Source organism: Apus apus, chromosome 4, assembly GCF_020740795.1.
Source record: "Apus apus isolate bApuApu2 chromosome 4, bApuApu2.pri.cur, whole genome shotgun sequence".
In the NCBI taxonomy this organism is placed as follows: domain Eukaryota; kingdom Metazoa; phylum Chordata; class Aves; order Apodiformes; family Apodidae; genus Apus; species Apus apus.
The window spans coordinates 14153154-14167265 of record NC_067285.1 but is presented as its reverse complement, the minus strand read 5'-3'; the positions used below and the strand labels follow the sequence as shown (position 1 = coordinate 14167265).

At 47.2% G+C, this 14112-nt stretch overlaps 1 protein-coding gene across 2 annotated transcripts in view; it reads left to right on the top strand.

Moving 5' to 3' along the window:
* Positions 1 to 13869, top strand: part of FBXW4 (F-box and WD repeat domain containing 4) — a 59569-nt gene extending 45700 nt beyond the window's left edge. Inside the window, exons 6-9 of one of the 2 annotated variants that reach the window (XM_051619210.1) lie at positions 499 to 564; positions 12857 to 12997; positions 13169 to 13310; positions 13530 to 13869. In XM_051619210.1, the coding sequence (XP_051475170.1) occupies positions 499 to 564; positions 12857 to 12997; positions 13169 to 13310; positions 13530 to 13646 (466 nt within the window). In that variant the 3' untranslated portion in view covers positions 13647 to 13869. The remainder of the gene's footprint in view (positions 1 to 498; positions 565 to 12856; positions 12998 to 13168; positions 13311 to 13529) is intronic. The other variant, XM_051619211.1, reaches the window with a different exon arrangement.
* The last annotated feature ends 243 nt before the right edge of the window (positions 13870 to 14112 follow it).

Genomic DNA, 14112 nt, shown 5'->3' with positions numbered 1-14112 from the left:
GGAGACCTCTGTTCTGTGATTCGTTAGGCCTGTGATGCTACAGCCAATTCATGATTATGGTCAGAAGTTGCCAGCAAACAGAAGTGAGACATGAAGTAGGAAGTAACAGGGAATTTTCCATGGTGTCTTCCTGCACCTTCCGGGGCTGACTGTATCTGAAACTGTGCTAACTGTTTTGAAAATGTCATTGTAACTTATAGCTGTTCCTGTTTTAGGTTTTTCCCTTTGCACATGCAAATGCATCTTTATGTCCTGCCAGTTCTCTGCAGTCATGACCTGCTGCATCTGGGAAGCTCAGCTACTGAGAGCTCTGGAGCACCTCTCCCTTTGCTGCTGCCCCTTGTGAAATGTGCTGGAACATGCTGAAATAGTCTTGAACCAGAATTCAAAGTCTGTCTTGTAGCGTGTTTTCTCTATCTTGCTCATGCACTATTTCTTCAGAACATGAGGATTAGTAAGTGTTGTTTTTTTGTTTGTTTGCTTGTGTTTTTTGAACAGCTCATTTGTGACGGGGACAGCCTGCTGTGGACACACTTCACCTCTGAGAATCTGGGACCTTGAGAGGTGAGTGAGCTTCCAGGTTATAGGGAGGGACTCGATGAGTGAAGTGAATAACAATCAGAAATGCAACATTGGAGATGCCATAAAATCATTCCTTTAGTCCGTGTAGACAAGGGATGTTTCAACATGAGATGTGGGACAGAGTGGAGGGCAGAACAAACTGGTGTGGAAAAGGTGTATGTAAATGGGGTAGCTCTGACTCAGTAGGGAGCAGCTTGACTTTTCTTATCAGCTTTTCTAGTTGATGGCACAGCCATCCTTGTTTCTTTCCATCACCCGTATACAGTCAGAATATGTGCGTTCCACCTTCCTTTTCATCTGTCTCAGCTGATGCTTCAGCCTGAGCCAGAGGGGTAAGGAAGGTGATCTGCATCCTCCCATTCACCTGCTTGTCTGTGGTGCTCAGAAGCCCGAGCCAAATGCAGACTCTACAGTCATCTTGTCTTGGCTGGTGTTTCTGGTAGCTCAGGGAGGTGAGGGGTGGCAAGAGGTTATCTACAGAAGTGACCTAGGCATGTTGTCTTCTCTCTGTTTTAGTAAGCATTGAGGAGGTTAATTGCTGTGGCCTCTGATTTGGGGTCATTGAGTAGTTCCTGTTCCATGAAGATGCTGACCTTAGTAACTGGGGAAATGTTGGCTTCAAATCCTGACATGAGACTCAACTGCTGACAAATTTGAAACTTTCAGCCCAGGGGTCTTTGTGTAGTGATCGGTAGATAGGAAATATTTGTCAGGATTATTGAGTGGCAGCTCAACTTTCCAGGACTGGTATGCTCTGAGTAGGAGTGGCACAGCACAGATTATCAAGAGAGTGCCATCAGGATTGAGGTGAGCTGGGTGGGCTCTGAGAGGAGAGAGAGGGGGGTGATGGCAGAAAGGGCCTGAGGGGTGTCAGCAGGGCTGTATTTAGGGAAAGAAAGTAGAGGAGGGTTGATGTGGATTTAGGTTGGGTCTGAGGCCAGTTGCCTTCTAATCTGTAGTTTAGATAGTTTGAACTGTCTGCATAAACTGCATCAAGTACAAACATGAACCAGTTTATTTTTCTCTGAAGTAACAAAAATAAAGACTTTGCAAAGAGTGCATCTCACAAGGGATGAACTAGAGCAGGAAAGACAGATGCAGGCTGTTCTGTGATACCCCTGCCCATCAAGTCTTCTGGTTGTTCTTCAATAGAGGCATCTGGCAGGGGTAAGAAGATAGGCAACCCTTTCCTCCCTGTCCCAGCCTCTCTGACAGCCTTTCCCAAGAAGGTCTGAAGAGATAATAAAGCTGCAGAGAAAATAGGATTAAGATAATGAACAGGCACAACGGAGTTTGATCTTTCAATAATGTCAGAGCCTGAATGACAGGCAAATAAAAAAGGCAAGGCAACCTAGGCCACTGGGCCTCTGTTGCAATGGCTGGAGTGTCAAACTTATTCTTCCCTCTTCACCTGTCACAGCTGGAATGCAGCGTGCCAGTGGGTCTTTTCCTCTCTGGGGACCTGTATATGGGCTGGGAGTCTCGTTAGCACATGTAGGGCAGGAGAATGAGTAGGTAGCACCTCCGGGAAACTAGCATGTGAAGCTTGATGTGATTATTCGTAGCGAGGGAGTACAGAGCTGTCTTGCCAAGTCTTGACTTCTCTATAAACTGTTGTTCTTCCCAGCAGAGCCTTGGATTCATTTTCAAAGACTCCAGTGTTGCCAGAAGCAATCATGTAAAGAATTTGTTCCTTTGGGGCTTGTACATGTTGTTTCCCTGGTCAGACTCCAGAAGTGGGAGCATGGCATGGAAACACCAAATCTTAGAGCTACCCAGGACTGAGAAGTCTTGTGCCCAATGTGTCCTGATAACATCTGGCAGACAGAGCCAGGCCCCCTGAGTTTGCTGCTTACCACTTCCTTGGGGGCAGAAAGGGCCAGAGTCTGACCTGCAGAAACTGGACATGGCAAGAACATTATCTCTAAGAGCAAAACCCAGACAAATTATTTGTGAAAAAAAAAATGAGGCAGGTTAGAACAACACTTAAGACGTGTTCTTTAAAACTACAGGATCCTTAGATGTTTTGTCCTGTCCAAGACCAGTTAGTTCAGTTAGATGTTATTTTTTCTGCGTGAGGATGTGTGTAATATTGCAGCAGTTTCTGTGGCATTCTCTTCCCTTGGGGTAGGTGGTCTTTTTCCCCAACAGCTGAGAGCTGGAACATGCTACAAAAGGATTTAAAGCTTAAATAACCTTTTGTGTACTGATCTTCTTAGTTCCAGGCCAGATAAGTCGTTGGCTGGTGCTTGTAGCTGTTGGTCATGGTATGTTTTTGTATTTGTGACCTTCGCTGTTTCCTGACCCTGGGGCAGCCATTCTCATCCCTCCAAGAGGAAAGGGATAATGTCTTCACCTGGAAATATGTTCTGGGCTTTGAAAAGGGCTTGGTTGGGTTTGTCTTTGAGGACATTTTTAGTAGGAAGAAGAAACGCCTCTTACTGCATCCCACCCCTGCAACTGTCTTTCATTTCTGAGTCTGCTGAGATGGTGGCGTTGGATCAAAGCCACAACAGGCAGCAACAAGCAATTGTCAAGGGGAGTCTAAAGCAGGGGAATGACCGCGTCATGCCAAGTCTCTGGCTGAAATTCCAGCTGCTGCTACACCTGGCTCTTTCTCCTGTAATGAAGGGAAGGTCATTTTTTTCTTATGCTTATGAAGCTGGCTAGCTGCACCTCCGGAGAACATAGTTCATGCCACAGATGCTACGTTGTGCCATCTGATTGATTTTCGAGGTGGGGTAGTTGCTGTGCACTTACTGCCACTCAGGATGAAGATGTGTGTGGAGGTGGGCTGTGAATAACTTAGGTGACTAGAGGTCTGCACAGGAAAGGAGAGCAATTAGTAATATGGGCTACTGGATACTAACTTAAGTCCTTGCATCAAGTGTCAGCCCTTTCTGACTCCTTGGCCTCTTGCAAGTCTCCTTGCTGCTCGTGCCAGTGAGGGATATGACAGGTGTCCCTCTTGCAAGGCAGACACCTCTGCTCCCTTTTGCCTTTCTCTGCTCAGACCTTGCTGTATCATCTGCCAGTGCTCAGCAGAACAGCCACTCAATGCCAAGCAAGATAAAAGGAAACTTTCTTCATATCCTGTTCCTCCTCTATGCCCTTTGGGAGTTTAAGCTCCTTAGGAGACAAGGGTGGTGCACCACTGGGAATAGCTCCAAGGCCAGCATTTGATATTTGCCTGTGGAGGACTGTTGCTCCCCAGCCTATTGTGGTCTGCATGCCTTCAGGAGACAAATGTCCCTGCCTCAAGGGTGCTTCTTCATTAGGTAGGGTACTCCAGAGGTCACTTTTCAGAAATTTTTGGAGCTATTCTGCCAAGCCTGATGTTTGAAATGGACCAGTGATCTGTCTGGCATGGTAGTCTTAATGCTGTAAACACTTTAAATGCAAAGTTCTATATTGTCCTTTCTTGTGACACAACATGGCAGATGCAGGGCACAAGAACTGTTAAGAAAACTGAGACAAAGTTAGCTGTGCCCTGCAAGCCACCCCAGATCTTCTACCTTTTAAATATCCAGTCTTTGTCCATCTCCTCCTCTCTTTTGAAAGCATTTTGGCAGAGTGGTTTTTTGTTGGTTGTTGGTGGTTTTTTTTTAAGAACCCTCTAATTTCTTGTTCGGTTTTTCTCCCTCTCCTGAACCCTTTGAAAGTGGCTTTACACCGTCACTGACACCAAACTGACACTTTGCGTTTCCCCACTTCTTATCCCTTTATGGCAACAGATGTTGAAATTTTGTATCCCTTTTATCTGTCCCTCTTTGCCCTCTTCCTGTAATTAGGTTTCCCTTGTTAGCAGTACAAAGTGGCCCGGTTTGCTGCCTGGCCTTTTGAGCCATTGTGTCCGAGCACATTTTTTTCCTCCTCTTTCGGAAGAGTTCCTTCCCCCTTAAGTAATAGGCAGGGTGCGGGCCAAAGCTGTGGCTTTTTCTTGTTTCTTTGTTCTCCATTTATCTCTGCCACCTTTTTCAAAGGGAGAGGGGAAAAAAAAATAGAGCCTGCATGAAGGGGAAGATACAGAGTTGCATTTCTTGACCGTCAGGCCCCCTTGCTCTTCAGGTGTGCAAGGCAGGTGCCTTTGATGTCTGCTTGTTTTGGGGAGGTGGGAGGTAGAGGATTCATAAGAATGGCTTGGGAGTGGAGGAGAAAGGAGATTCAGGTGTGTGTCTGATGCCCTCAGCGGAGGGGAGGAGTCTTTCAGGGTAGTCAGGCAGCTGCTGAGCAGGTCAATAATCCCTCTTTGCCTCTAGTGCTGTTTCATTGTGCTCTTCCACTCTGAGAGCCAGTGTGGCTGTTACCATCATAAGCAGCTGGCTGAAGTTTACTAACTTGCTGCTCCTTGATCTCTTGTATGTGCTTCCATGGGACCCTTGCTAGGTTACATCTGTCTGTGCAGTAGGGTGGGCAAGAATTAGTTGCTGTCTTTCACATTTCAGCATATGTTGATCTGCATCCACTTTGGTGGCTCTTTAGAGCCACTGAGTGAGGAAATGTGAGCAATTGTCAACTAGGAGGGAGAGCTTTAAAACTTGGGCTCCCTGAGCTTTTCTTAAATAGCAAGTGTGATTTGACAATTGCAGTATATAGCACTGAACACCATGGTTAGCTGATCACTACTGATGCTTTTCTGATGAAATCCAGTCCTTCTTAGCTTTGCATCCTTTTGTGCTCAGATTTTTTATGTATGGAAGTAGATAAATGAAATTAGAATATTTGGGTCTAGCTCTTGGTTATAAGGCTTGCTACAAAAGCTTTTAATGTAAAAAGCTTGGCTCAAGATGCACAAGGAGACTTTTTAGGGTGGTGTTCTCTCTATGGCTTTGAATTTCAAGAGTTTGAGACCCTGTAATTTAATAGCAAAAGGAGTCTGTTTGGTGAAGGCAGCAAATGGATTCAGAACTGAAGTTGCTAGATTGAGAGGAAAGGTAACAGACTCCAAGAAATGTGGAGAGTCTGTTTCACCCAGGTATTTAAACTGCATTCATCTGGTCACAGAGAAGTGAGTGGATCTCTGGTAATAGGAGAGACAATTGGTAGCAGATATTATTGTGGCACAGGTAAGTTTAATGGGATTTGGGGGTCAGAAGAATCATAATACCAAGCTGTAGATGCAGAATCCCCTCTCCTGCCCTGTTTTTCTGTAGATTCATCGTGCTAAGTATTACTTTTTTGACAAGCAAATTCTCTTCAGGCTTTGAGAGAAATGGGCTTCCTACTCCTTTCAGGTTTGGTTTTCTTTCTCAGCATCTCTATCTTGGCTGAACACTGTTTTAAATCATAATAACCAATCCAAAACTGATCCAACAGTAAGCTAAACAGCTTTCTGTTCTTACGTTACATAAGTGAATGCAAATGTGTGCAGCAAGACTAGATATAAACAGGTCTCTTGCCTTCAGGCATGAATTAATCACTTGACAAGTGAAATTCCTATCCCAGTTCTGCGGCTCTAAACTGTAGGATTTGATTCCCTTGCTCTGAGACCTTGGGTATTGTTGAAGGCAGGACACCAGGCCTATGGCCAACTATCTCCAGCACTGGAGAAAAGAGGCTCCCAGCAGCAGCAAGCTAAATGGTGGTCTCTTGGATGTCTGTTCCTTTTAGCAGACTTGGTTGTGTTCAGAGCTCTGTTTCTTGGCTATAATGGAGAGCTTCAGTCTTGTCTGTGCAATATATTTTCCATGATACAGATGTGTTCACAAAACCATTTGAGGCCTTATGGTTCTTTACTGATCTCTGATTTTGGTTTTGTTTGTTTTTTACATCATGTTTCTGAGCCTTCTCACAAAAGCTTGACATCTTCTGCCTTCTTTTTGTTAAGAGGCTCTGGTACATCTTAACCTAAATGTAAAACTGTTATAAGAGGGAGAACATGCAGGTGTTGATCCTAAATCCTATCCTCCCCATGGCAGTCTTGGCCCTGTTTCACTACAGATGAGCATGAGGGCAGCTCCTGCCCTTTGGATGTGTGCATGTCCAGGGCACGCTGTGGCCTTTGCACTCCTGTTCAGGCATATTTATGACAACTTTACAAGGCCCTGAACAATTAGAGAGTGTGGGTGGGGGCTGGACACTCCAAGCACATCAATCAGTTTCATCCCTCTGAGCCAAAGCAAAAGCAATCTTTATTTTTCCCTGGGTTGAGAGAGAATCAACGGAGGCAAGAGAGAAGAATAGGAAAGAGTGAATGAAGAACCCCCTCTGCCACTGGCTGGCAGTAGCTCATTTAAACAGATGGCTTTGTTTTGATTTAGACTCTCCATTTTTTTTGTCTCCCCACTAAAGGAGACCTGCAGAGCTCTGTCCAGAAAGGGAGCAATACAGCCGCCTGTTCCCACACAAGTGGGGCGAAAGGCGAGAGGCTTTGAGAATTCCCTGCTTCTTTTCCTCGCCTCCCTCTTTTTCTCTTCTCCAAGAAATCACAGTTTGAGAGAATTCCCCCCTACTCCTCCCGTTGGAAAGAAAGACAGACAAGACATTCTTGGCATTCTTTGCAGAGAAAAGGGGTTAAATGTCTGAATTTGGGGGTCACCATGTTATACAAATTGCAATCTAATCGTTTTTACAAGAACACACGTGTGCTAAGAAAAGGAGCCATGGACAAGAAAGAAAAGGGGACAGACAATCTTTTTGTCCTGTTTTCTTCTTCTTTTTTTTCTTTTTCTCCCCCGAAGGTTTTGGACTATTGTCATGTCTTGTCTCTCTCCCCTCCTCACCCCCGAGAGGGAGAACATTGGTTTTATAGTTAAATTGGTTCGTAAAGCAGAAGGGCTTGGTGCCATTTCTGTTTGTTTTCCCAAATAAAAGCCCCAGCAGGGTCTCTTTTGCACCGTTGTGGCTTTATTTGAAGAAACTGGCTTTTTCCCATAGCCCAGCGTGTCAGTTTATCCTCTGAACTTAACCTTACGGGAACCCGAACAACAAAAACTCACAGGGTCCCAGAGCTGGAAAGGTAAAGAAATTGTATCTTTTTATTGGACCATTTAAAGCGTGTGTGGGCCAATTCAGAGAAAGCAGAAGAAAAGAAGGCAAAACTCCCTTTTCTGTCTCTCCCCCCTCAAACTGTCACTGGTGTCATTCCCCCCTACTGCCTTGAGTCCCTTCAGCTGTGCTGAGAGAGGCAGAAATCCTGAATATCACTTATAATAGCATCTCTGAGCCATTTGACATGGAGGTGCTCCCTCAAAATTCCCCAAGCCAATCCCACATCTCCCTGCAGAAACCAGTAGCCTTGGCTAAATGCAGGGGTAACATTGGGGTGGGATAATTCTATGAAGAATAACTTTGCCAAGGATCTGTGCTTCTCCCTCTGTACGTTATAGATGTTGTTTGACCAAGCCTTTCCCTTCTTAGCATATGCTGCTGCTTCCCCTGGGTGCCTCAGCTGCTGTCGCAAAGCACCTGGAAAAGATGACAGTTCAGCTCTGCTCTTTGGTTCTGATGTGCTCTCCAAATTGGATGACAGAAGTTGTGTAAATGCTGCACTCTGGGCTGCTGGATTTATTCTGGCTCAGTTTCTTGTGGGCTGGTACTGGATTTCTGACAATATGATTTCAGTCTGTCTAGATGCTCAAGAGTAAGTAGGAGAAACTAGGAGTATCTGTGAGTATCCTGCTCAGCACTGGAGGCCTACCTGTGTGTCTGTAGTGGCCCAAGTGGTTTGTGGTTAAGATGATGAAGCAAAGCTCTGGCTCTAGACTGGTCTTTCCAGGAAGCCTGGACTGTCAAATTTGTGATTCTGCTCCAGAGAGCTCCACTGAAGCTGAGTGTTTCTGTCAGTGCTACCCAGCACTGGGACTGAACCCTGGCATTGTCTGGCTTAGGCTTTTCAGTGCAGAAAAACAGAGCAAAACTCCCACCATCTGCATGGCTAACTGCCTGGCTTGCCTGAAGAAGGGCTGGGACTGAAAACAGCCTCCACTTGCCACTGCTGGGGGGCCAGTGCATGGTGGGGAGGTGGTGTGGACCTTCCATGCTTGATCTTGCTTGAGTTTCACAGTCACTTGCTGACTGACCTTTGTAGTGTGTACAAGGACAGGGAACCCTGGCCTCTGAAGTGTTGAGGACTAGCTGCCTGGTTTTTGGAAGGTGTTTGGGTGTGGAGAGTGAAAAAGGGCCCACAAAGGAAAGGAAAAGGCTGTTCCCTGCTGTGTTTGGCTGGTGTTGGTGATCTCTGCAAGCTGGTGAAAAGCAAGGTTTGAGATAGCTATCACATCTCTTTCTGTCCATCATTGACTAGGTATCTTCTGCCCAAGTAAGTTGTTAGAAAACCATCAGTGATGTGCTGGTCATCTGCTGCTTTTCTGTTGCCCCTTGATGGGTTATCTTGATCCTTTAAGGGTTATTAAGGATTTACTGTGGGTTTTGCTCCCTGAAGTGGAAGCTGTTGGAGGCTGGAGTTTAAGGGCAGGGAGTATTTGGGATAATCATAGAATCATAGAATCTTAGGGGTTGGAAGGGACCTCGAAAGATCATCTAGTCCAACCCCCCCTGCTAGAGCAGGGTCACCTAGAGCACATCACACAAGAACGCATCCAGGTGGGTTTTGAATGTCTCCAGTGAAGGAGACTCCACAACCTCCCTGGGCAGCCTGTTCCAGTGCTCTGTCACTCTCACAGTAAAAAAATTTTTTCGTATATTCACCTTGAACCTCCTATGCTCCAATTTCCACCCATTACCCCTTGTCCTATCAAATGGAGGCTGGACAGTATTTGAGTACTAATTTGTGATCCCAAGGCTGGGAGAGTTGTGAAGGCAGAGAGTTCCCTTCCCAATATGGGCTCAGCATGGATGCATATGCTACAGGGACACCTGGCATGGTGGTAGCTTATCCAGAGACACCTTAATCTGCTGAAAAATGGGAAATACTAATCATGTTCTGCTTCTTTATCAATTGAAGTGTGCCCTTGCCTGAACACTTAGGTCTATTGGTGTGTGTGTCCAGTGCACAGCACAGTAGGATTTTCCCCTGTATTCAGGGCTTCACTGTAGCAACTAATGTGTTGTTTCTGTAAACTGCTAAAGGACACTGCTGTGTGCAGGGGCTGGGCCTCCTAGCTGAAAGCTGCTGTGGCTGACCAAAATCTCCAGCTTGAGGCAGGAGAACTGAACTAATTAACAAACTAGGAAAGCAAGGTATGCTTTGCTGCAGTAACTTGGAAGTATCTGTGCTCCCTCCTTGTCTGCAGAGAACAGCTAATCCTTTGTTGTTTGGGTTTGTTGTTTGTTTGCTTTTTTTATTTTGTTGCTGAGGCTGGAAGTGGAGGGAGGAAAACAGGTGAGTTGACTTTGCTGGGATGCTTGGATATCGCTGCACTGAGGTGTGAAGGCATGGAGAAACACTGGGAGCAAGACACCTGGGTGGTGTTCAGTGCTGCACAGGAAGCTCTGAAAGTGGGAATTCAGGCTCCCTAGTTTCTTCTGTCGCTTTGATGCTGACATTTTTCACTGGGACACATCACCAAGCTGCCACTAAAAATTGCTGCCATCTTGCAGTACTGCAGACTGAGGTCTGGTCTGAGAGATGGAAGGCAAGCTTTAGTGTGTCCAGACTCCCCCTGGGTTTGTGTGCTTGTTTAGAGATCTGCTGTGACCCATTTCAAGCACCTGAGAGGAGGATGAGGGCTGGTTCCACTGAGTAAAAGATGCCTGGATGTGCTTCTGCATCCTGCTGCCTTTCCTCAGCACAGTGCTCCTCTTTCCCTGAGCTCACTTAGTCCTTTACTAATTAAAGGTGTATTATCAGGGAAAATATTGCAGGGCAAACAACACAAACAGGCTGCAGTTAGCTAGCAGGAGATATTCACCAGGTGTGCTGCTGGGCTGCATGGCCCATGTGCAGCTGCCTGTCCTGGTTTTCTCTCCCAAAGTGCCACATGCTCAGAGCACCATTCCAGGGGCTACTCTGTGGAAAAAAAAAAAAAAAAAAAAAAAGCAGTAGCATTTGGAAGTTGGCAGAGAGGGGTCCAAGGTGCTGGTGCTACTTAGGGCTTGTTGAGATAGCTTATCTCCTGTGAGTAACTCCCTGCTCCTACCTGAGTATCTGGCAGAGGACTCTGCATGTTGAGCATTCTGGCCCCTATACATCTCACAGGCATTCAAAGAATTCTTGTTTGGGAGAGCAGCTGACTCCTCTTACCTCTGCTGTATGTCTCACAACTCCAGGCCACATGTATAACTTGTAGGATGAAGATTTTGAGTAAGCCTTGAGAAGGGTTGTGTGCATGTCTATCTGTCCTGCTGGCTTTGTAGGACAGCAGATGGAGATCTCTGTGCTTGGAGGGGCAGGGGAGTGCCAGAGCTCAGAGATGGCCATCCATGACTCACTCCGTGGAGGAGCTGAGCACTCATCTGCCCAGTCAAACCCTTCAGCTCTTGTTCCCAGTGCTCAGACTGCAAATGCTTCAACCTCTCAACCTGCACACAGGTGCAGAGTTGCTGCTGGGTTGGTTTGCAAGTAACCTTCCAAGGGTTAATGTATTGTGAGAAGGTTGCAAAGGGCTGAAGCCTGGAATCCCCTCGATCCCTTGCCTGGAGAAACACAAAGTCCAATAAGCCAGCACCCCTGGATTCGTGTTGGGGGGGATTAATTCATGCACTTGATGTTAAAGCTTGTCCGAGAGGTTTGTGCGGGGGGGCCATTGCTAGGGCTGGTTGGCCTCTCTAAATGGTTGCTAGGGCCCTGGCATCAAGGGCCAATGTAGCTGCCCACAGCCACGGTCACGGAGGGAATTACACAGCCACAAAGAAATTGTTATTCTACATAATCTGCTCTTTGGAGAGTGACTGTGGGGAAACAGACTGGCCCCAGCATGCCGCCAGCTCTGTGATCATAGAAGCGTGCTGGCTGCAAAGATCGGCCAGGGCTCGCCTTCTGATCTGGGGACACCAGGGCTCGAGGCGCTAATCTGCTTTATCAGCAATTTCTCTCTCCTGACACAAAGGTGTTTACTTGTTTTAACATCTCCTGGGACTCTATTTCTCCTTTTGTGTGGTCTTTATCCCCCGACGAGGGCTTTAGCCCAGATTACAGACAGAATTAAGGCATTTGGCGATGTGCCTCAGAACTGTGTGATGCTGGATCAAGGAGCAGAAAGTAACAAAATAATGGGGGGAGATGCTGGGAATGACCCCACTGCGGGATCTGTGCTGTGGGCTTTGAGGACTGCTTCATTGTCCTGAGAACCAAGAGCCTGTTGGAGAGGGCTGGCCATGCAGCAGGGTTTGAAAAGCAGGTGCTTCAAGGTTTATTGTGTCCAGCATTTTTGATTCAGAGGGTGTCAGGAGAAGGAGGAAGAAAGGGAGGGGTTGCAATGGCTGTTTCAAGCAGCTGGGCAGATTGTCCCTCCATTCCTAAGAGTCTGCCATGGCTGGGTGTTGCTGGCTGCTGGAGAGGGGCTGTGCCATACACCTGAGGCAACTTCATATAGTCCAGGGAAGGGGCTCAGTCTCCTTCTTGCAGTCTAGCAGAGTGGGCCCTCATCAGGCACCATCAACCTGGTGAGCTGCTGGTTCTGCACATCAGCAAGCAGCAGAGTGATATGACCACGAAGCATCTGGCTTAGAGCTTCATGGAGATCTTGTTTTTGCTCTTTCACAGCAAGCAACAAATTAAAAAGGAGGTAAAAAAAAAAAGAAAAAAAAGGCCAGTCTTTGGAAAGTCATCTCCAGAGTAGGTGGTTGCAGTCATGTTCAGGTGAACCTGACAAGTGGCCTGTCATGTTCAGCCCGAGATACGGTGTTTGTAGCATGCAGTGTAACTGGAGAGGGTTGAGGAGAGCAGCCATGGCACACTGGGTCAAAAGAGTCTGACTTGCCTGTGGATCTGAGCTGTTCTTCGGAGTTATGGGGAAATACCCCAGTGGGCAGTATTTTGAAGGATGGAGTCTGGGATGAGATTGACTAAGTTGTTGCAGATTAACTGGAGTTAGACTAAGTTGAGAACTGCCTCCCATGGAGATGGAACCTTATCATTCAGAGTACTGGTCACTTCTCCCAGGGAAAATGATCTTCTGCTGAGGGTCAGCTGTGCATGTTCCTTGCCTCTCACTCTTACAGCTATGGCTCCTGCTGGTCACCCTCCACAGCAGTTAGTGGCTTAAACAGTAGCAGAAGCTGGAGGAGGGAGAGGAAAACTGCAGGCTTCTGCGCTCTGTTTAATCACAGAAATGAAATCTAGGAGACTTTTGTGACACCATCTCTGCTCTGACCAGCTGAACTGGAAGGGTGCTTTGCTCTGAATTACTCTTCCCCTATTGTTTCATTGCAGTGGTCAGCTGTTGACCTGTTTAGGGACTGACTTCCACCGTGGAGCTGGAGTCCTTGATGTCTTCTATGAAACACCTTCCCTTCTTCTTTCTTGTGGGTATGACACCTACATCCGCTACTGGGACATACGGACCAGCACCAGGTGAGCCTGCCCAGCTGGTATCTGGGGCCTGTGTGAGGCTCCTGGGCTCTCCTTGTGCCGAGTATGGGGGCCTACCTGCAGCTGAATTAGCTCCTTCAGTCAAATTGGGCCTCTGTTGCAGTGGCAGAGGAGTGGAGGCTCGACCCCTCTCTGCATTGTGTGCTCTTGCAGGAAATGTGTCCAGGAGTGGGAAGAACCCCATGACAGTGCCCTGTACTGCATAAGGAGTGATAAGAACCATATGATTGCCAGTGGCTCTTCGTACTACGGCGTGGTGCGCCTCTGGGATAAGCGGCAGACTCGGTGCCTGCAGGTGAGAGCAAGCTGGAGGCCAGGCAGCTGCAGGGCTGCTGAGTTGTGCTCCAGAAGCCCTGTGCCCTTGTTTCTTTGGAAGAAGAGAGAAGGGGTGCTGGGCTGTCTTTGGTTAGAATCCACCTTTGCTCAGGCATCTCTGCCTTCAGGTCTGCAACACTGGTTGGGGTCTTTGGGCTGACCACTTCTTTGAAAGGTTGTTTCTCCTATTTTCTTGCAGAGCTTTCACCTGTCTTCACCCACCAGCAGCCCAGTGTACTGCCTCCGTTTCAGTACCACCCATCTGTACGCTGCCCTGGCATCAGCCCTGCACATCCTAGACTTCACAGCCCCGTGAAGGGCACCACAGCTGCTTCTGGTCACCCCAACTCAGCAGAGTTGACACTTGGCTCAGGGAATTGCAGGGCAGGAGAGGTGAGAATGGCCCCCAAGGCTTCTGAAGGGTTCTTTTCTTTTTTTGCCTGCCAGAAAGCTACAATGAAGAGTGCACAAAGGGCCAGACTTTCTCAGCCTCACCTGCCTGTTAGTGGAAATAAAGGCCAATTGTCCTTTATACTTTTTATTTTGTGCAAGTTTGGGTTTGTTTAATTAACCGTGTTCTTTTTTTATATTTTTTTTTTCTGGGGATACAGCATTTGAGGGACAAGTTGAGCCAGGATGCCCTACCAGCTGTGTGTGCTGGTCAGATTGAGATCAGCCAAGCTCTGAGCCATGTGAAGCAAGTCTAGGCTGTGTGTGGGGTGGACTGATTTGGTGGAAGGGGAAGGTGCCTGGAGTGGGGCCCTCCTTCCACCTGCGCTTGC